At 43.3% G+C, this 23,180-nt stretch overlaps 1 protein-coding gene across 1 annotated transcript; it reads left to right on the forward strand.

Annotated features, from left to right (window-relative positions):
• Nucleotides 1–318: 318 nt before the first annotated feature.
• Nucleotides 319–23,126, forward strand: MGST2 (microsomal glutathione S-transferase 2). Its single transcript, XM_019534370.1, has 5 exons — nt 319–439; nt 8,600–8,699; nt 11,492–11,562; nt 19,584–19,665; nt 22,727–23,126. The coding sequence occupies exons 1-5, from the start codon at nt 382–384 to the stop codon at nt 22,857–22,859; spliced, it is 444 nt and encodes a 147-aa protein (XP_019389915.1). The 5' UTR covers nt 319–381; the 3' UTR covers nt 22,860–23,126.
• The last annotated feature ends 54 nt before the right edge of the window (nt 23,127–23,180 follow it).

Here is a 23,180-nt window from a genome sequence, read left to right on the forward strand (position 1 = left end):
GATAGGTGAAGGTGAGCTAAAAAGATCAAAGGGGATAAACAAAGCAGTTAAATGTTTGCACTTTCAACTAAAATTTGTCATTGTTTTTCACCCAGATCCACTGCTAGGTTATTTTAAATACATCAGCTCATACCTAAATGTATCCCTTGTTCCCAGTGCTGTGACTCTTGCTCATTGTTCAAATATGACCACAGTCTCCAGGTCCATGACTTGTCACTCAGTTAATACATCTGTTAAAAAAAGTTGCCTGGCCTTCTTCCCTGTGTCTTTGTTATACAATTGCAAGGCATTTGCTCTTTTCCCCACCCTCTTTCCTTGCAGAGCACGCTCTCATACACATACACTACACACCCTGCTTTGCAGACGGAAGCTGTTGGGAACATGGCTGGTGATTTAACGTTGCTTGCTGCAACATCTCTTCTTTCTGCCTGCCAGCAAAGTAAGATCTGAGGGCTTTTGTGGACGGGAGGTTTCCACAGATCTGGAAATACTGTAACTATGTAACAGAAAGCTTGTTTGCTTGTTGTTGGAGCTTCTTAGAGCTCTTACAAATTACTCCAAATGGTAACACTATTTACCTTGTTTCTAGACTGAGGGGATTTGGTCTAGCGGGGGAGATTACTTTTCATTATGGGAGATTCTGATTTTTTTTGTGGTTATACTTTGTTTCCAGATATTTTCGAATTGTTATACTGTTATTAGAGCCTGTAACTATAGATTTACCCAACTGCTACTTTCTGTCCTGGCTTTGTTTTTTCAGACAGTTTGAATCCTCAAAAATGGGAATTCTTAAAGTCATATTTATGAGGTGTCCAATCAAAAGTGCTTAAATGAATCCTCAAGTAGGTTGAGAGGAAAGACGAAATCTCTGACGGAGCAGGCAATTGCAGCATGTGGCTGTTCCATAGTATCCTCTAACCAGGGCGTTTTTCCATGGAGTGGGTTTATCTATGGTGGACTTGCCTCTTAGATTCACATCAGGTATATAGCTTCCCCGCATTTTGCAAAATACAGGTGGATGGAACTAGGGAAAAAGGAATGACAAGGGTGAGATACTGTAATTAGTTAGAGGTCAGGCTAATAATTTGACAGCATTCCCCACACCAGAAATTGTCTTCCTTCCAGTAATACGGGAGTTCATACTGCAATGTCTAGATTAGGCAACTGAAACTTTGTGAAAGTGCTCATACTGTATTTGCATAAGACAAGAAACAAAAGTTAAAGCTTACTACTTTGCCTGTATTTTAAATAGCTGCGGTGCTGCCAACTCATGATATAGTTCCATAGATGTTAGGGGCTGGAAGGGACCTTACAGCTCATCAGGTCCAGCCCCCCTGCACTTGGGCAGGAAAGACTGCTGGGATCAAACGACCCCAGCAAGAAGGACGTCAAGACACTTTGGTGTTTCTTTAAAAATCCCCTGCTCCTGGAGTCATGTGGTTATATAAAAAATTCAACTTTCATTTCGAAGAATTAAAAGCACACTAGGTTAGGGAGAAGAGTTTGAAAATGTAACCCTTTGAAATTAGGGGGGAAAAGAAGGCAACTAAAAAGTACCGAACATTGTAAAATCTCATGATTTGGGGGGTGTAGTTCATTGGGATTGTCAATATTGCTTTTATTCAGAAGTCTGACTGGAAGCATGTATGTGGTCTTTTGCCATTTTTATCTCCTGTGATGATATTTACTGTGGGCTTTTGTTAAAGTTCAGCCTGCAACAATAGCTGCTGCACTTTAAGCTGCTTAAAGTGAAACCTGGAAGAAATCTGATAAGGACAGATGAAGAACCAGTGCCTGAAAGTTAATACACACTGAAAATTTAGAAGCGAAGAGAGTGCAGTGTTTAATCAGTGAGAATGCTGTCCTGACTGACTATTTTAGGTGCCTGCACTGAAAAAAAAAGAGAAGTTCCTAACTTCAGTCAGTTAACTTGTGTTACCTAACTTGGGTTAACATCACGGTGAAGATTAGGTCATTTGGGGTTTAATTCAAGTTAGAATCTTCTGCTTAAGGGTTTAGTGAAGTATGGGATTGAATGCCAAATGCTAATCTGTGTTAAAACCCAAGTTACAGTATCTTCACTGCTATTTTAACACAAATGAAGAATACACTCCTCCTGCTCCTGGTTTAGACATGCTCCATAGTACATGTTGTTACAGTGGCATTGTAAGAGCATATTACCAGGTCAGGTAATGGGAGTAGCTCATTACCTGTTTGCCTGACAGCAATCAGCATAAAACACGTAGCTATAAAGTACACACAGTGCCTTATTTACTTCACCTCTGTGCTAGCGATGAACTGTTGAGCAATGTGCCCTCTCAGTAACACAGTGCTGGAAGCTGTAGTTACTTATGAGCTAGAGGTAAAGTAAGATGAGCTTTCATACTCCCAGAACTAGGTGGTATTTTAAAAATCAGGTCAGGCCAGAGATTGAGCCAAGTGAGCAGGACCTATCTGTGCTGGAAGGCGCAAGCTGCAGCTTGTAGGAAGTGGTTTCTTCCAATGAAGTCAGAATTTGAACTAAGACTTGCTGCAGGAGCAGGAATGGGATGTTTTATAGTCTCATGGGAAAAGTAGCCAGATCCCAGTTAAAAAGCAGAGTGAATCCTGGGGTGGAACACAGTTGTGTTAATAGAACCAATTACATTTGCAAATAGACATAATTGGGCTCAATATGAACAATTATGGTGCAATATGACTATTCTGTTAAGTTTATAAATTGATTTGTTTGTGATTTATTATCCTTTAAATATATATGTATATTTTTTAGTTGGCTGTATGTAATGCCAAGCTCTCCCCTTCCTCTAGCCTTTACTAAATTTATGGTATGGAAGTTTAATGATCTATTTTGTAATACTTTGGTTTTGCTTTTTTATTGCATTTTACTTATTAGTTTATATGTTATTGTTTTTGTTGGTTTTATTTCATAATATGAACATTAATAAATATTATACTTACAAAAAGAATAGAGGTGTAACACAGCCGCATTGACTGCCAGTACCAGTGGCCAGCTGCCAACTGTAGTGCTCAGTTTCCCTCCCCCTCAATTATTATACTGCTGATCAGAAATATGTGAAATGCAGCCAGCAGAAAGGACAGGTCTTCCTCTATATTTTTATATTTAGGCAGGGGCCAGCAACCTATGACCTGTGGGCTGAATTTGGCATGCAGAGCTTCTGTAGTGTTCTGGTTGCAGAAACTCATCGCAAAGATTTTTCAGGAAGAATCATACAAAAGACCGTATTTGTATCTGATTCTCTATTGTGTATGCTTTCGACCACACACAAAACAGTCAAGTCCCTTGACCATAAGCTTTGCCCTGTATTTTCATGATAAGGAAGCCATTAATTTGTGCAATTTGTGATGGCCAATTCAAATCAAGGGGAAACAAATAAATATGCTTCTCAGCTGCCTCAACTGTGCAGATTTAACCTGCAAGACTTGAATAACAACTTGTATTAGGAAAGAGAGGAAGAGGGAGGAAAGAGACAAGCTATGAACATCTTTGCTCAATCTTCTGTAACATTCACTGGAGCCTGGTGGCTAGCTGATTGAAAGAGGGTAAGACAGTCTCACAAACTTCCCTCAGGAGAAGTGGGGGCTCCTCAATTACTTGTAGCTAAGTTTCCTCCTACACACTTCCCTTACTTTAGCCCCCTGTTGGACTATAGAGAGATTTAACAAGAAAATACATGGCTGCTTTCTCTTTGCTTTCAAAGGATTAAGGGACAATTTTCTGTTTATAAAATAGAACGGGAATGTGATGCAATAATTTGTTCCTCTGTCCAACCCTCTTGGGTCCCTTTATTTACTTATCATGCCACTTGTTGCATTGGGCCCCTTCTGCTTTTTTAACCTGCGAGAAGTCTGTAAATCCACTGCAAAAAACAACTACCTTTGGTTTGCAAGGGGAAAAGCAACTTTCTGTCTTACTGCCAAAATCAGAAATATAGTCAGTTGGTTAGGAATGGGAACATAGCTCTGGAAGGGGCCTCCCAGACCACTGAGTCCAAACCCTGCATTTGTGGCCAGCCACATATCGAAAGAGTCCTAAAAATCATCCACTCTAACGCCTCGTATACCACACCCACAGATCACATTATGGAAACAAAACCAAAACACACCTCCTAAGGTACAGCTAAAAAAGACTGGGGAGATAATGACACTTCCAATGTCCTGCCACTGCAGTGGCAAAGGAATATCTTGTTAATTTATGCTCAATGGCTCCTTGTGTCCAAGTAGAAGGCAGCCTCTCTCCCTCATCCTTGTTGGAATAAGAACCTGGTGGCCCCAAATCTGATGACTGGTTTGACCCTGAGCAGAAAAGCAAGTTGCTACAGCCAGGTACCTGAGAGTCTTCTAGGTACCAGTGGGTGTGTCTACATGAGCTGCTAACTGTGCAGTAGCCTAATAACACTGCTCAGTAGTGTGCAGGGCAAAACCCATGCTAATACGCTACTGCACAGTAGTATTAGGTTACTGCACAATTAGCGTCACTAAAAAGCCATGTGCCGGTGCTACTGTGCACTAACACCAGTTACTGTTTATTGATTTATTACATGGCTATACATTAACGAACATGTATATGCACCCAGTGCACCACAGGAAAACTCCCATCTGTAATTGTAGCTCATGCCCAGTGTTTCAAAAGAAGGTGAAAAATAATAATAATGAATTAATGGATGGTGGTACGGATGGGAGATTCTTCCTGGCCTCTACAAGTGACCAGCAGAGGCCCTGAAGTCTGGGATTAGCAGAAAGATATAACATGACTTGCTCTTTTCAGGGAAATTTAAATCCCAGTCTTGGGCCCCTGGCACACATTAGTTTTCTGATGTAATAAATGTATTAATTCTGCCAGAAATAGCAATGTCACATAATCACAAAGTGTATGGTGCCATAAAATGGTAAACCAGCCATGAAGATATTCCTCAAAAAATTGTATGGCACCATAAATTGAACGTGTGGCAGACCTCAGCATCCTGATGACAATGATTAACTGATTGTCAGCATCCGGACCTGTCCTGATCCTGATGTTGACAATTGCTGTTTAACAGCATCAGGATGCAGGCTTGCCGGGCCTGGTACCTTAAAGATCCTTGCCTTGCAGCCTCCACTCTTTAATGATCTTTAACGTGCTGGGTTCTGATGAGCCCTAGGGCATGGGGCAGCTCCAGGGCCTGGGACACAGTACACCCCTGCCTGTTCCTCAGGATCAGACGAGGGACAGCCCTGGGTCCCATGTGGGACCAGGGCTGCCTGGTGCTGAATCCCAACCCTCAGCTGATTTGGCGCCGAGCAGCCCTGGGGTGTGGGACTAAGCTGCTTCTTGCCTAACTGGCAGGACTGGGCTGAGGACAACTCTGCCTCCCAAACCTAGCTGTCTCCTGCTCAGAGGATGTGAGATACCTCTTTAAAAATGGGTGTGAAGCTGGGGATGAGGGAGCTTAAACTAACAAATCATTCAAAGTTCTTCAAACCATCCAGGCTAAGTGTACATGGTGTAGCTGCTAAGATCTAGTTTGTACTAGAAATTTAACTGTGTTATAGCTGGTTGTTTTAACAGTTTGTGTTAGTACAAACAATTCAGTAAGCCCTTGCCTACCTCCTGTCCTACATCCCGCTGCAGGTTTAAGTTCTGTTCTGTATCCATTCAAGGGTTTCACTAAACCATTACACAAAACCAAATTCAAGGATGATAGGCTGCCTCAGCTGGTAAAATTGAGTTTGTCTTGTGATGAAGCCTGTTCCTGGTCCAGTAAAGCCTTAAGGGCTCACAGTGTAGCTGGAGAATTGGCTAATTTTTTTTTACTGCAAATGTCACGTCAGTGGAACAAGGTGGTTTATCAAATAGGGACCTACAGCCAGAACCAGTCAGAACTTGTCAGATCACGGTGAATTTAGGGAAAAGGAAGCATTTTTGTGGATGGGAAGGCCTTTTGGTGACATTTTCCTGGCAATTCAAAGGGGAAAAGAGGCCATCCTGTCTTCACAAATGTCATTCTTTGTAAAATATACCCCTAGCCTGTAGCCCCTACTAAAGCTGCCCTTCCCCTATAAAAGCAATATGAAGTAGTGAATTACTGCTGGGTCATAGACTAGAGTGTGAGTGGGGGTGTTAACGAAGGTGGGTGTAGTGGCCACTTCAGAATTGGAAGCTGTACAACATTTAGTAAACTTGCCTTATGATAACACACTTGAGAAAGTTGATCTATTACTTTATCAAAGGTTAAGAGGTCACTTGATCACAGAGATCACAGACAATTACCAGCACAGGGAGAAATATCTAATGGACAGCTATCTAACCTCACAGATACAGGCATTACAAGATCCAATGGCAAAGATTAAACTAGACAAATTAGACTGGCAATAAACCATATGTGCAACACAGAGGTGGTTATTAACCAGTGGGAGAACTTATGTGGTTATGCATTGGCTTCTACAACTTGAAGTTTTTAAGTGAAACTTGTAGGAACAAGAGCATCAAGCTGCTCATAAACCCAAGTCTTCCGCAGAATGCCAGATGGGTGATAACCCATGAGATTTATTTTTTATTTATGTATTTATTTATTGCTTTTCTTCGTTCCAAATTCTGTGTCAACCTTGGGTTAGATCCAATAAAGACGTTGGGCACCTAAAAGATAAGGACCACTGCAGCACCCAAGGAGTGCATAGGTAGGTATCTCAGAAAGATGATCCATATCCAACATGCTGAGCTGGGAGCTGTTTAGAGCATGTCCATAGGGATGATGTTACAATTTAAGATCATAACTTTTATGGACATGGAGGATAATTAATCCCATCTTCTTTATAAAAACCTTTTTATGCTTGAAGTCTCTTATCAAAACCCTCCTCAGTCTTCCTTTCTCCAATCTAAAACATTCCAGTTCTTCCAACCTTGCCTTGTACATTACATTATCTAGATCGCTAATCATTTTTGTTGCTCTCCTCTCAACTCCTCCTAATTTGTCCACAATCTTCCTAAAGTGTTGTGCCCAGAACTAGACACAGATCTCTAGGTGAGGCTCCGATGGTGCTGAACAGAATGAGAGAACCATCTCCTATGACTTGTATTCAAGACAGCTCTGATTGAGCAGATAACCCCAAAGTCATCTGCAGAGCCAAAAACACAAAACAAATCTCCTGAGTCCCAGTTTGTTGCATTATCCACAAAATCTAGTACCTATCCTATGAATAGCTCTTATGGATCTAAAGCATATTTAAAACACTGCTAAAGATCTTAAACAAATGGGGCAACTTGATTTTGATTTTGAAGACTCTAGTATTTTTTTGCATCCTAAAGGTTGTAAATTGCTGAACATTTTAAAACCAGAACAGTACAAGAATGATACTTCCAGTAACTAAGCCCTTAAGGCAAGCTTCATTCTCCATCAGGTTCACATGGTAGCTGTGAAGTCTTTAAAACTGTGTATAATTACATGAAGCAGGAACTAGCAATTCTTACCACTGGGTTACACCAGAGGAGAAACAAACGTATGAAACGGGTGGACAGCTTCATCGACTGAATTCTCTTGTTTTGGGGGGCATAAGTAACATAGAACTAAATTCCTGGATTTTATTTTCCTATTAAGCCCAGGTCACCCTTGAAGCTACATCCTGAATTTTTATAAGAGAGACTGGTTTCATTAGAGAGCTGCTGGGCTTTGCCATTCAAATATACATACAAAAACAGAGGAAGTATAGTTTTCATTTAAAAATAAGAGTCCATAAATCATGTGGGCTAAGTATAGACAGTTTAAAAGCCTGAGGCAGAATGGATTTGATCTCCACACGTTAGTTTAAGCTGCATAGATTGAATTGATAAGCAAGTGAACAGACATTCACTTTTGATTCTGAAAATGCAACCACATGACTGCAGTGGCCCAAGCCAGAACCTGGGGGGCACTAGAGCATGCCTCCCTGCTTGGCTGAAGCAGACAGCTTGGGCCAATGCTAGCTTGCCCACCCAGTGAGGATGGATTTGTGGGGGAGGTGCAAAGCATCCTGGGATGCTAGGGGATTGTGAATTAACTTGAATCCAGAAGAGATCTGGGATAGAAGTTTAATAAACTGATTTAACCTAAATCAGTTAAAACTGACACTACATCCATCCAGGTTTATCTTAAACCAGAAGTGCCCAGTAGATGGGGGCCTGAGAGGGCTGTCACCTGAAATGCATAAAACTTTCCACATGTTCATCATCTTAGTGCCCCTCCTGTTTTGAAAGTGGCTTATGTGCACTGAACTCTTTTGTGTTACCGATTTGAACTAGTGTCCAATTACTTATACTGATTTATGTGTAATTTCTGTCCCTTGCCTTAAGGGAGCTGTCTTTTACTAAAATGCAATGCAAGCCCTTTAACCCAAGGGTCAGCAATCTACAGCCAACAGACCAGATCCAGCCTTTAAAGAATTTGTATCTGGACTGTGGTAGCTATGGTGGTGTTTGGCAGGGTGGAGAAAAGTTGAGTGGCATGAGGAAGCAGCAGTGGGTCCTAGTGCCAGCTTCCTCTTACCCGAGTTGTGAGATTCTGGCCTGCCACCAGAAAACATTACTGACTGCTGCTTTAACTGTTTTATCCGTTATCTTTACTTGCAGGTTATTTTGCTTGGCTGGTGGGAGAATCAAGAAAAAAACACAAAATCATGCCCCCAGCAGTTACTGGACCCCCAGAATTTGAAAGAACATTTCGTGCGCAGTAAGTGCTGGAAACCTTAGAATGGCAGGAATGAGAAGCTTCCTTATTCTGTTGCCTAATGGGAGCCTAGAGAGGTCTGCTTTGGCCATTCAAGCGTGAAGTGAGATTTTTTATGCTGTTTCAGGTCTTCTGCTATGAGGATGCTTATTACCTCCCAGTGACCTCTCTCTGTGACAAGACAGGCCTGTAACATTTGTGGGCATCTCTGTATAAGGCACTTGCTGAACTCTGTACTACCCTGGAGTGTTTCAGCAGTCAGGACTTCTCTACCACTTGTGAGCAATTGGGTTTATTTGTGTTCTGGGCCTGGCTCTCATTCTTACGCTCTTGATCTAGGAAGCGGAGATTTAGACTCAATATATGTCTACTAACTATATAAAAAGGTCCCACATTTTTATTGCCTAGTTCCAATTTTTTTCCTAAATGGATATTCAATTCTACATTTATTAAGAATTTACTGGTGTTGGAAATCTTTTATGCCCAAATATTCAGAGATTTCTAATTTTCCACAACTGTAAGTGAAAGCCATGTCAGTTGACAAGAAAGAAGGATCAAAAGTCGCATACACATAATATACAGTGACACAGAGAAAAACAGTTATTAAGTCATACATAGGTAAAGTTGCCTGAAGTTTCTGTTTAAGCCAAAGGATCAGTCTTCTTATTTTCCTGAAGAATAATATTAACTCCTCAGATTTAGAGCATTTAATCTGTATGGAAATATCACTTTTTTGAAGGAATTAGTAGTAACTTTGTCAATTAATTGCTAAAATAAAATGAATCACCCTTTGTTTTGTATCCTTAGGGCTATAAATGGTCAGTTGCTACAAAACTCGTAACACACACACCCACACACATGCATGTGCACATGCATGAGCTATTTTTTTTACTATTCAACTATTTTCAAAAAGATTGGATGTGAAGGGCAACCTACTTAATTCAGCTGGCTTTTAATTTGTTCAGGACTGCAGCAGTCAAATTGGGTTACTCAAGTATGGTGTCTTTAACAGAGGAACAAAGACATTTTTATGGACTTATCTATTTAAGTGTTCTTTGTCTGACTGTGACCAGTACCAAATATGCAGAATGCAGGGTAACTTATAGACTATATGGCACCTTATAGACTAAATTGTAAGGAGTCACACTGCCCTGCCTTCTGCCTAACTAACGTGGCTAACTGCTCCTCAACACCAGATATATCAAAGGAAAGTGGTGCACCAAAATCCATAATGAATGAGTGGACAATTATGGAACAACCTGCCTCTGGGTGAAATATTTTTCTATCCCACTTCAGCTAAAACAGGTTTCCCTTGATTTATGTGGTACATGCGTTCCCAGAGAATGGCGCATAAATTGAATTTGCATAAAGTAAACCTATTTTACAATGTAACAAATAGGGATAGGTTTCCATGGCGGTGAGGGAGGGAGGGAGTGAGGCTGGGACTAGGGAAGGGTCAGGGAGGGGTGCCACTCCCAGGGCTGCATAAGGCAGCAAAGCAGAGGGAACAGAGCAGCACCCACCCCAGCCCTGGCTGCAGCGACCCCAGGAGTGGCTGGCGCCAGCTGCTTCCAGCTGCTGGGCTGCACTGTGCTCCACTTGTCCCCTGCACCTGGGCTCCACCTGTCCCCACTCACCTCTGCTCCTGGGCTGCACCATGCCACCCGGGGCTCTGCTTGTCTGCACTCACCCCAGCCAATGCCCCAGCTGCCCGCACCAAGGCACAGCACAGCCCAGGAGCAAAGGTGAGTGGGGACAGGTGGAGCCCAGGCACAGAGGACAGGAAGAGCACAGTGTAGCCTAGCAGCTGCAAGCAGCTGGCGCTGGCTGCTCCTGAGGCCACTGCAGCTGAGGCTGGGGTGAGTGCTGCACTCTGCGCCACCCGGGGCTCCACTTGTCTGCACTCACCCCAGCCCATGCTGGAGAGGCCCTGGGAGCAGCTAACACCAGCTGCCTGCACCACAGCACGGCACAGCCTAGGAGCTGGGGTGAGCCCAGGCACAGCAGGACGGGCTGTGCATGGTGCAGCTCAGTGGCTGCAGGCAGCTGACGCCAGCCACTCCTGGGACCACTGCAGCTGGGGCTGGAGTGAGTGGGGCCATGGCCCTTTCCCCTCCCCCCACAGACTTACCTGCCGGTGGGGGTGGGCATGTATGCTCATCACAGAAGAACGAATTTACCTTGCATATAATAAATTATGTGTCTAAATATGCTCATCACATAAGAGCAAATTCACATATAAAGAACCCGCATAGATCAAAGGAATGAGAGTTTATATGCAACATAAGGAAAACTTTAACTGATCCTGTCCAGTGTAATAACAGCATTATTGGATAATGGAAATCACTAGCTGTAGAAAGCTGTTTTCTAAATAATAAGAAATACTAAAATTCTGAATGGCAGCAAAGGAAAGAGAACCTAAAGAAGATGAATGCAGTCATAAATGTAGCTTCAACTTGAAGTAGTGTTATTAAACTATTATCATTATCCTAATCATTAGAAGTTCTACCATCTGCTGCTCATGCTTGTTAAGACCCCCCTGGTGGTTATGTGGATAAGTGCTTGTTTCACTTGAAATGATAGGAATAGAGCTAATTGAACTAAGTATTGAACAGTGTACTTAGTTGGAGAGAAACAGTTGGAATTTTCCAAAGGGCTCTTCACTGACCTGACTGTTCCCACTGAAGCTGACAGTATTGGTGTCAATGGAAACAGTTGCAACAAAACGCAATGCTTTTGAAAAACACTGCCAAATCTCTTTGTTCAGATAACATGCATATTCATTTATTCTATAGACAGAACTGCGTGGAGTATTATCCAGTGTTCCTGGTTGACCTCTGGATTGCAGGCTGGTTTTTCAATCAAGGTAAACACCATCCCTGTTTTATTTTGGCCTAAATGAGATTGTATCAGGTATGCTAGTTAATCAAAAAAAATCTTTCAGTGATGTCACAAGTTTCATCAGATGTTCCTTTTTCTGCTGAAAACCTGATGTCCCCTTATTTTGTCGAATCCCCATTGTCCTTATCCTATGATGATAAGTAAATATAACCTCAAGAATAAGTCCTAGTATTTTACACGGCTCTGTCATACCACCTTCTACTTTTCTGTGCAACCTGAGGGTCCAATTCTTGGTGTCTTTTGATTGATTCTTAGTGTGTTAGATCCGGGCAGATTCCACATTCCCATTGATATCATTGGGAATCCACTATCCATCCAATGGCAGAAAGTGGCAGAAACAGCCTTTTCCCATTTCATACATGGAATCTCCTGCCACTACTCAAAGCCACTAGCAAGTGATAATATTTACTTATCTGTGTCAAATGCATGCATGATGGATAATTAGTTAATGCCTAAAATAAAAGGCTATGTAAGTGCTGTATATAATTGCTTATTAATTATCATTAAGAACAATAATGATTTTCATTATGCTTCTCTAGATGAGCTAAAACACTCCAAACAGTCACATATTCCCAAACAGTAAAAACACTTTCCTCTTCATTCAGTTTCTTCCTGTTTAGTACTGGTTTCCAATCCTTTTATAATGTAAAGTTCTGTTGCCTCCTCTTCCAGAAAACCTGATACAGAGATTAATTCCTGTGATAAGAAACACTCTGAGAAATTCTGTCCACACATCCCACCATCATACAACACAATCTGTGGAGTAATGTAATGGCAGGAAGGGGAAATGTCCTAAAAGAACTCGGGTCAGTTAAGCAAATACCACTGGTATGAAAATTCCCTCTGGTACTTGTGGAACAAAGGAAAGCCGCAATAAATCATATACAGTGTGTGTGTGTGGGCGGCATGCATGCACATAAACATATATCAAAACTTACATGCACAAGTGGACCCACTCAACTCAAAATGTATTGTGCAATGTTAAGCATGCCAAAAAAAAACTGTCAAAGGCACATTATTAAGGGGACAAATTTAAGCAGTAAGATATTAGGAAGTGCCAGAATTAAGCTTCCCTTTTATCCCAACCTCAGTCTGGTCCCCTTTTACACATATATTATGATATGCAGTTACAGGATCGTATACTATTTTTCCACCAGATTCTTCCATTGCTCTGTGCGCTGACTAGATGGTGGGCACTAGGGGGCCAGCCAGTTAATATTTTATTGTTTTTGTATTGTTTGATATATGGGCAGTGACCTTTTTCCTTGCACAATTCAAACTGCTCTGAAGGCAGAATTGTTAGAGTCTTTTCTATAGTGCTTTTTTGCTAGAGTCCCTGAGTGCCTGATAAAGATTAGTGAATTTAGTTTCACAACATCTCTTTGAGCTGAGGGGGTACTGCAATCTCCATTTTACAGATGGGGAATAGATGCAGAAAGATTATGGTAAAAATAGCCACTACTTCAGTGTCCAAATTGAGACAACTAAAACCTGATTTTCACAATACTTACACAGACCTTAGCTCAAGCTGTGCCAGATTTTTTTTCTTATTAAACATGAAAAAGACATGCACTTGAAAGCTTTTGCAAATCTATCCCAATCATGAACTGGTCTGTCCAATAACAGATATTAGCCACAAAAATCCTTGCTTCTAAATTCAGATACTATTTTCAATACCCAGGTCCCATCAACCTCAGCTGTAGCTGGAAGTGCTTAGCCCTTAGGACACTGTTTCCCAAATCTTGATGTCAGAAGCACACTTCTTTTCTAGATTAAAATTGGTAGCACACCTCATTCTTCCACCCAAAAAGGGACGGACACTCTCTCTCTCTCTCTTCCCCCCCCACCAAAGCATATAGCATATTCCGTTTCCCAGCCAGAGGAGATCATACCAGTGCTGAGATGTACTGTTACAAAAAGGATACCAAATACATCTTTCTTTAAGCAAAGTATTAGTCTTTATACCAGTGGTCTCAACCTTTGTAGGTTCAAGGCCCCCTCCATAACTTTTCTGAGTTTTGCAGAACCACTGCTGAGAATCACTAGGACAAGAAAGATCTGGAGGGGGCCTTGAGGCTAAAAAAATGGAGAGAATTGCTGATCTAGCTGGTGGGGGCAGGAGGACCTCACCCTGATGTGCCCTCTTCTGCCTCCTGCCGACCGCTGCTCTGGACCTTGTAGGGGGAACTGGGCAGGGTCTCACATGCCAATGACCACCCTCATGGCCCCTTCTGCTGGCCCTGAAAGTACAGGAAGAGCAGAAGTGAGGAGTTGAGCTGTTGCACAGGGCTCCATCTCTGTCTACCTGCCCGGCCATTTGCAGCTGAGTGTGTTTCTAAGAGCATTGCGGGGGGCTGGCACAGGGCCTGCCCGGGGGCACAGAAGGTGGCAGGGAAGGCGTTAGCAGTGGCAGCGCTGGCAGCCCTCAGGGGAGCAGCTGCAGACAGTGCTGGAACAGCTGAGACAAGCACAGGGTGTCAGACAGGAGAAGAGGACAGCAATTACATCCTCATGCAGGTGATCTCACACTTCCGTCACTCTCGTGACACACTAGTGTGCTCCAGCACAGCCTTAGGGTGCTGGGGCACACTAGGAACCACGGCCTTTCAGTTGTAGGCTCATAGGAAAGCAGGACTGGAAGGGACCTTGTAAGGTCATCTGGTCCAGCCCCCAGCTCAAGGCAGGATCATTCCTGACTAAACTGCCTCAGCCAAGTATCTGTCCAAGCTGCTTGTGAAAAATGTCTAGGGATGGAGATTTCACAGCTGCTCTAGGTAGCCTGTTCTGGTGCTTGACCAGCCTCATAGTCAGAAAGTTCTTCCTAACCTCATTTGGCACACATGGGTGAAAGCCAAGCACCCGAAACTGAAGACCACGTACTTAGCGAGCACATATGAGAAGTCTGGGTTTGGAGCCTTCACTAACATCACCTGGAAATGCTGGGTCAACAGCAAAAATCGAATTCAGGTCTCCGAGGCAGCGTTAACCTGCCATGACCATTCTCCTGCTTTTTCTTTCTTCAGTTCCCCAGTGTCATTCACTACCTTGTTGTCTTCTGCAACAAATGCAACCACTTTCAATACCTATCCCTTTCTCTGCAATACACATGCATTCACATCAGATTTGCCCAAAGAAACTTGTCTACCTATATCCTTAGACCAACACCACAACAACCTACACAGACTTTGCTAAAGGCACTCAGTAAACATCCTCCTCTTCACTGAAACTACATGCATCCTCAGCCACTGCAAATCAATGACCTCTCTCACACCTACTGGCTCATAGGGCTAGCATGTTTAAGGCATACCTGTTTCTGTGGCCAGCAGCATACACAGAAGTGATGTGGCTTTGCCGCCTCAATCTGCAGAGCCAAGTACTCATTTACAACAGGTTTGGAAGAAGCTGCAAATTCACAGCTGTGAAGCCATAAATATCCTTGACTGCTTTGCCTCTGCACCCACTAATCGCTGCAGCTTGTCCCGGTTTTCCCAGGGTAGCTGTGGCAATAGAACACAGTGGTTGTGTTACTACGTTGCTTGACCCCACTGCCCATAGACAACACTTTTTCATTTCCACCCTGCATGTTGCTTCCCACAGTAGGTAGACCAGACCACTCTTAATCAATTCTGTCATCTTCTTCCTGCCTCCTAGATTCTTCCAGCTTGAGCCTGCACATTTCTTCTGCACAAGGAATTGTTGCTGTTTTGATCCTTTCTTTGAACATTTCTATTTCCTTTGCTATTTGGAGGCATTTTCTGGGGTTAGCTATGTTTTTCTCAACAATCTGCCCTGTAAACTGGAAACAGATGTTCCACAAATGAACATGTTTTTAATTAGCAAATTTTCAAAGTCTCCAAAGTTACATATGGATACTAGATATCTCAATTTAAGCATGTAGTCCCTCTTCTCCTTCTTGGTTTTGGATTTAAAAAAAGAAAAGAGTATCTTCCTGTAGTCACATTCTAGCTGGGACCACAACAGTCATGAAATACTTTCATCAGCCAAGCCACTGGTTTAGACATTATTGTTAGCAACAGCCTGTCATTCACTCCTTGTCCTTTTGGACCCCAAGAATATTTTTTTGTCTTTATCCCCCATGGTTAGCTCCATGTGCAAATTGCTTTTTCTGGAGATCTAGCCTTTTCAGTGGGCTGAACCCCTTCACACTGTTTGTTTGCTCTGCTTCCAGTTTCTGGTTTGGTTGCCTGTGAGCCACATTCTCCCATGCTGCAGGCAGGCCTCACTAAACTGACTACTTCTCCCACCACATTTTTTTTCCTTTCAAGGACCCAATCCCAGAGTCTGTCTGTGGCCTGAATCTTATCTCAGTTGCCTTGCCCAGCCAGTTCCAGTCACAGTCCACAATCCTCTGATCCCAGCCCCTGTTTCTTTCTCCCTGCCAGTCTCCAATCAGATTTTTCTCTCCACGCAGATTTACTGCCCTCTTTGTTTTTCCCACCCAGGTCTGTCTCCTATCTGCATTTCAGTCAAATAGCTTTCTCTTCCACTCTCCTCCTCCCCCTGGGCACAGCAGGCGGAGGAGGGGAGATCATTTCTTAACTGTCTTTTCAGATGCCTATATCTAGCCCATACCACACCAGCCCAGAACTCCATTTTGGGAAAAGTCATCTTCAGCTTTAAATTGGAGCATGTACAGAACAGACAGAATCTGCTGGGAATTAGCTGCTATAATCTCAATAGCCTTTATTGAACATGTGTGACCTTTTCCAAAGGCTTATAACTTAGCCAACTATAGGAAGCTTTTCACAGGGGTGGCTGAAGGCACATGATGGACACAAAGGCCATTCCCTGACCCATTTCTGGTCTTTGCTCCAGAAGTGAGGGCACTGGAGCATTTCTAAGAAAAGGTTGTCCACATTTTATGCTATGGGCAATCTTTCCCCTATTCTCACTCTCTGCAATGACTGATTTGTTTAAAAAAATAAATCTATCTTGAGGCTGACACTCAGCTTGAGAAATTTTAATCTTAATAGCTAAAGTTTGGCAAAGTCATAAACAACCAAAACCAGGGTCTTCTAATGGGAAATGTCAGGCAGTCTTAACACAGGCACTGTGTGCATACATTTTTAAATATATTTATTTTAAAAGGGTTAAGATTGAAGAACTCCAGACCAGAAAGTCCTCATGCCCAACTGGACAGCTTAAGTGAAATAGTCTCCAGTTTTTTTCCCCATGGGGAACTGGAGCAGAAAGCCTAGAGTTGCCACATATAATCTTAGCTTGAGTGACACAAAACTAAGTGCAGTATGGAAGCCAAGCACGAACCAAAAAGTACTTGATGATAACAGCTACAATCATTGCAATACTTCGCCCATGTCTGGTGCCTTGCATTGGCAGATCTCAATATGAAGTCTCACCTTTCCCTTGTGAGGCACTAAACTATCATTGTGGGTGCAACTGTGGGTGTTCGCCACCTCTCTAGTGCCCACGGGCCAGGTCTACATCAGAACAATGACACAACAGCATGAGCACAAGTGAGTGCAAATACTTAGGAATTGTTAATATTGGGCAGGTCTACACATGCATTTGATTTGGGATCATTTTACTCACGAGTAAACTACATGCAAGGAAATGCTCCTGAACAGGCATCTACATATGCAGGGAAAGAAGAGAAATTTTGCTGCTAATGGCAGAAAACTGCTCCCTGGGGCCCTGCAATAGGCCCCTGCTGTCACCAAGGGGAGCTCTAGGCTCCCCCTGGGTGCTAACCTGGGGCAGGCAGGGAGCATGGGCCAGGAGACAGCTGTCTCCTGGCCAGCTGGGACATGACACCCTGACCCCAGGGGCTACTTGCTGCTGGGGCAGGGACAATGTCACCCTGTCCCGGCAGCAGGAAGCTCCTGGCCCTAGCTCCTCAATCACAGACAGGGTACTTGGAAAGAGCTGTGGGGGAGGGGCAGGTCCCAGCCCCCTGCCCTGATCCACCAGTGGGGCAGCTAGCTCACTGCCTGCCAGCTGCCAGCTGCCCCACCGGCAGGTTAGGGCAGGGGGCTGGGACTTACCTCACCCTTGCAGGTCTTTCCAAGTGCCATGACTAGATCATCCAGTTAGATCACAGGGATGGGACCTGCCCCTGACCAGGACAGTTCCCAGCCCCTGCTCCATGACTGCAGGGTGGAGGCTACTGTGCAGTAAATCATCTCATGTAGAGGTGCCCACTGTGCTGTGAAAATCTGCTCTGGTTTTAAGACCTTCAGATATAAGCTGTGCTTAAAGTAGATTGAAAGGACAGGGAATTTTTCCTGAACCCGCTGCGGTGAGGGGTGAGGAGGGAAAAGAGGGGGTATAGGGTAAGAGATAAGACAGCCCCTATTTCTTTTGAGAGAAGCAGGAATTATACCCTCTGGGTGGGTCTCCACATGCAGGGGGTGTATGGTTGTGAAAATGTGTTCTGTGCTGTGAATTTGAAGCACAGTGGCAAAATTTGCTACTGGGAAATCCCAATAGAAAAAAAAAATGCATTAGGAAAAAAGTGGTGCAACGTACACAAAACAAGTGTGTGCCAGCACAAATGGAGGCTGGGCCATTCAGAACAATGCTCTGGCTGCTGGCCAGGCCTCCATTCTGTCCCTGCTGCTCCAGCATGTCACCAGGCCCCAGCCTCCCTATCCCTACCCAGGACAATTTGCTGTGTGCTAAAGCACACGTGTAGGGGCATGCAATGGGGCACAAAGCAGTGGCATAAATTCGTGCCACTGCTATTTGTGCCTCTATAAACACCCCCCCGCATGCGCATGAGGACTTGCCTTTCCTTTCCTTATCCTCTGGATTTAATATTGCTGAAAACAGAACACGGAAACCACCTGTGCCTTGCTTGTCTAAACCAGCACTTGAAGCAGTACTGACAGCACAGGTGACGCTATATCAGTGCTGAAAATGGGTTCCAATTACTTCTATGTGGACCGGGGCTGAGTGAGTCAGTCTATGTGTTGCAATTCTCCTAGCGCACATCTGCACCACCGGACTGGTGGTGAGGATGTGAGCTAAAGTTCCCGGGACTCCTTACCTTTTGCCCTGTTTTGCATGTTCTCATTAATGGTTTCTCGGCTGGTGGCCTCAAGGAGTCGGCATGTCTAGAGAGAGGGACACGGCTGATTGTTCCATTTGGCTTCCCTTAGTTCCTCTTGTCTTGACTATTCACTTTTCCTTCATTTTCAAAAAAAAAATAAAATCTGCAATGTTTTACTCCGTGTTTTTCCTGTAGCAAGTGACTTCCTTTTTGGAGGCTCATTCTCTTTTCACAGCCCGAGTTTCACCTCAGCTGTGCCAATGTAAATCCAGAACCATGCCAGTAAGTCGACATCAGGGTGGAAGCAGCAGAAGGGAGATCACAATTGGGCCTGCTGACTAAGGCAGAACAGTGCCTGTTAGCCCACAGCACGGCCATCTGCCACGTTATCTCCCTTTTGGGAGATGGGGAGAAGTGGAAGGCATTTGGTTAGCTTCCCATTCAAACCATACTTCCTGGTGAGCATGCTCAGGAAGGTGGTCTTCTTTTCCTGACTTCTATGTGAAACACAGGGAAAGTTATTTTTACTTTAATATTGGACCAAAAAAAAAAGGACAACTGGATCCTCAGACGTGCCCAGACTGCATGACTGATTCTAGTAAGACCTCACCTGCCTCCACTTGTAAATCTGTATATATTTTACCTACCTCACAGGCATGTCACAGCACTTATCCATCGCAGTTCAGATCACTCACCCATATACCTGGGTACGAGTTGTTACATAAGTGGGGAGTATTTATTAATAACAGTGACAACACATCCAAAAATGATACAGGCATTTAAGAAAAAGAGTCTTTTTTCTTTCAGAATCAGAAAACCAATATTAACACAAGGAGATTGAAGTGTGTGTCAAATACAGTGAAAACCTCTGGCACAGGGCAAAAAAACATAACCATAAGCAAAGTGACCAGCTACCCACAATCCCGTAATCTTTTCTCCCTTTTTTTTTCCTCCAGAAGTAGCTGCCCTTCTGGGTCTGGTGTATATGTTTGCCCGTCACAAATACTTCCATGGATATGTGGAATCTGTAAAAGGAAGGTAAGGAGGATCCACCATCTGTGGATCCAGCTGAAAGTTCCAGGTTGTGGTCTGAAGCTGGGCTTACAGCCAAGGACTGGCAGTGAAAAGTGACTATAATTGAATGCAACATGAGTAAAGTGTCAGCAAGAGGTCTGAAATGAAAACCCTCTGGGAAGATGGCTGGCTGTTACAGCAGAAGCCTAGGTTAAAATGTGCATGTGCGACAGGTCATGAGAAACAAGAGGTTTGATGCTCCCAGTGTAATACCATGTGGGTGCTTACTTTGCAGTTGAGCCTGCTTGGCATCTGTGCTCAGAAAAAGCCTAGAGAAAGAAAGCGTTAAGCTTTGCCAGTCATGACTGCATATAACGGGAGACTGCTGAGGTGAAGCTCAGACAGTATATATGTCAGGCTCCTAGCACTGCTGATATTTCCTCAATGCATTCGTATTCAAATCACTGTAATAACATATTTATTTTTCAGAGCGCCCAAAATACATAAAAGGAACAAGTAAGCAAATTCGACCTTGTGAGCTATGGGAACTTTTACCAAATAGATAAGATTACGAGTCTTTTAAATAAGCACAGGTTAATGAGTGTTAAGCTCCTGGGGTCTAATAAATAAGAACATCTGCATTATCAACTCACTTTTCTCAAGTGCATAAGTGCATAAATGTGCAATCACTTCTGAATTCATACAAGAGCTTTCTGTTTGCCTTCAATTCAGAACCTGGGATTTTCACTGCATGTGTGTATACATACACGTACACACAGACACATGCACACAAATTGTTTTCTCTTTTATCTAAGTACTGTATTATCCCAGGCATCATGATCCGTGATACCCTTGCTCTTACAATGTTGGACACAACTTCTATGCAAATTATAAAAGGGGGGGAAAACCCCTTAGCAACACCTAACTCTAAAGAGATTTAAAAAGAAGTTAAAAAAAACACTTGGCAAAGTGTTTGTTGGGAAGAATCCTGCAGTGACAGAAAGATAGACTAAAGAAAGGCCTAACAAGCATTTTCCACCTCTGCTTTTGATGATTTCATGTGCTAACATTAACCTCCTCTCTCTTCCCAGGACTCCATCTGCTAGCCCAATTTTACAAGGCCTTTTTTCTTGTCCTTGAGAAAGTGAAAGAGACCCAGATAAAATTATCCCTTAAGATTTGCCTTTTGTCCTCTCTCTCAGAGGCAATATCCAGGATAACCCTATGAGAAAACAGAAGGACAATACCTGTGCAATAAGTATGCAGAAGAATGTAATATTTTAAAGTTAGATGGGCTTGTTGTATCAACTAAATAAAGAGTCCTCCATTTAGGTAAACTCCTCCCCCACCTCCCTGTATGGTCTTAAATTATAGCTTCAATCAGTCCCAAGGGAACATGAAGGTAGTGCCTGGTTTTGTTATTGTACGGGACACTGCACTTTGTTATTTTGGTGAAACGCTCTCATTTCTTAAAGCTTAGTGCACTGTTGCTGTAGAGAGCAAGACTAGCAGCCCTGGCAAATGGACATGCTTGCTTGTTTATATTGCTTCTCTCCTGACCCTATGTTCTCTGTGCAAGATATAAATCCTACGTTCAGTCCTGGGAGGGGAAGGATAAGTTGGAGGGATGTATTTCTGCTGAGTGGACATGGCACCAAGGGAGAAGTGGTATAAACATGGCCAAAGAGTCTGTGTCTGTAAGCTCACTGCTGTTGGTAATAGTGGGGCTATTTCAGTTAAGTACGGACTAGTGCGAGTAAGGTTTGCAGAAACGGGCCCCAAACCTATACAACACAGATGGTGGCAGTGCCAGTTTCCCCACACTGGGAGCCCTACTTTCAGCCGCTCCGGTGGTGAGGAGTCTTTATGCGTCCTTGGTCCTGACTTAAATTCTCAACTCTGAATGACAGTGGGCCAGCTATAATGGCAACACTTATTCACTCAAAATTGAACTGGCAGCTCTCTTCCCTCCCCTTCCCCAACATCTCCTCAGATGATGATGACTTTGGGGCATCATCTGACCACCATGTTCAAACAAGTAACCTGCAGTATCCAAATACCTTTTTTCAATGTCCCCTTATAGCTGGGAAAATCCTCTACTGATGGGTCTTACATAGACTGAAAAGCTTTACACATAAATTCTTGAGAAAAGCATTTGAGGCCTCAGCCTGCCTATAGTCAGTGCTGGGTTTTCCAGTGTTTCCCAACCTCCTTGGTGATGCTTTGCTCTTGCTGAGTCCTGGAAACTTTGGCTTAACTTCTCCCTCTCATTTTCCTTTGCCTCTGCCTCTTCTGCTTTTGGCAGGAACTAGATGATGCCTCCAAAAAGAATGTTCTTTACGTCTATTTATCCCGGTCTCCCCAGTAAAAATCATAATCTCAGGTGCCAGTGTTAATACACAGTTCCCAGGCTCTGGGAGAGACCCATGGGTGAGTTGCTTGTGTATGTAGGCCTGTGAAGCAGGACATTTGGAGTCCTCATTCCAGCACCACCACCGTTTCCCCCTTAAGCAAGTCACTGTCTCTGCTGCAGTTGGCTCTCTGTAAACTAGAAGGGATTAAAATACTTCGTTAGCTGCATACTTCTGGGAAGCTTTGAGACTTTTATGTGGTCCCTCTGGAGCTGTAAAAGCCCACACAAGTTGATTGACCACAGCACATGAACTCAGGGAGCTAGTAGTGCATGTGGTTAACCAAATGCCTTTGTTAAGTCCAGATTCTAAGCACGCAGCATGTATAGGGATTGCTGCGGAGACAGTACAGATGTAGCCTCTACGGCTTTAGTCATTGTTGTTCAAGCTGTGGAATGGTAAATCCCACCTTGGGCCAAACAGCACATTTTCACACAACTATCTGGAACGGAAATAGCATCGCCGTTGTTGTCATTTCATTTGCTGTTTTTTCCTGCAAATCCCCCCCCCCCCCCAAACCTTCTGATGAAAATGAGATGTTTTGTCAGCTTGTTTAATCAGTGGCTCATTTCAGTCCTGCACAGCTCTCATCAAGTGGTGGGGACCAAAACATTTCACAACAGACATAGTGTGAACCTCTGGTAATACTATTACTTTCTGTTTCCATCCTCCAGGTTAACAGGTTTTTCTTTGACTGTGGTGGTTCTAATGGTGTTACTGGCACTGGGTACAGCTGGGATTGCTAATAGCTTTCTGGATGAATACCTGGACTTCAGCATTGCAAAGAAATTACATAAATTGCTCTGAAGATTGTCTTTTATAAATAAATAAAGCAGAAGCCTTCCCTGGACATTAAAAGGAAGATGAGCTGCATCAAATGGAATGAAAACATCCAGATTTCTTTACTAACAGTCCATTGTAATATAAAACGCTGGCCTTTACACATATTCTAGTATAAAAAGAGTTTGTCAAGCATACACAAAGAATTTAAGGCAGGAGGCTAAGCATTTAACTGGATGCAGGCACAATATTGTACAACATTAAAATTACATTGAACTAAGAAACGGTTAATGCGTAGAGTGGCTTATTTAAAGCAGTGTCACCAAGAAATGGCTTCTTATTCCAGGT

Source organism: Crocodylus porosus, unplaced genomic scaffold, assembly GCF_001723895.1.
Source record: "Crocodylus porosus isolate Cpor-Errol unplaced genomic scaffold, CroPor_comp1, whole genome shotgun sequence".
In the NCBI taxonomy this organism is placed as follows: Eukaryota; Metazoa; Chordata; order Crocodylia; family Crocodylidae; genus Crocodylus; species Crocodylus porosus.

Excerpts from the sequence above, each read along its gene's own strand:
- MGST2 (XM_019534370.1), top strand. The coding sequence starts at position 382 with ATGGCTGGTGATTTAACGTTGCTTGCTGCAACATCTCTTCTTTCTGCC. Across the intron at positions 440-8,599 it reads TCTTTCTGCCTGCCAGCAAA|GTTATTTTGCTTGGCTGGTG; the intron begins GTAAGATCTGAG and ends CTTTACTTGCAG. Across the intron at positions 19,666-22,726 it reads GTGGAATCTGTAAAAGGAAG|GTTAACAGGTTTTTCTTTGA; the intron begins GTAAGGAGGATC and ends TCCATCCTCCAG.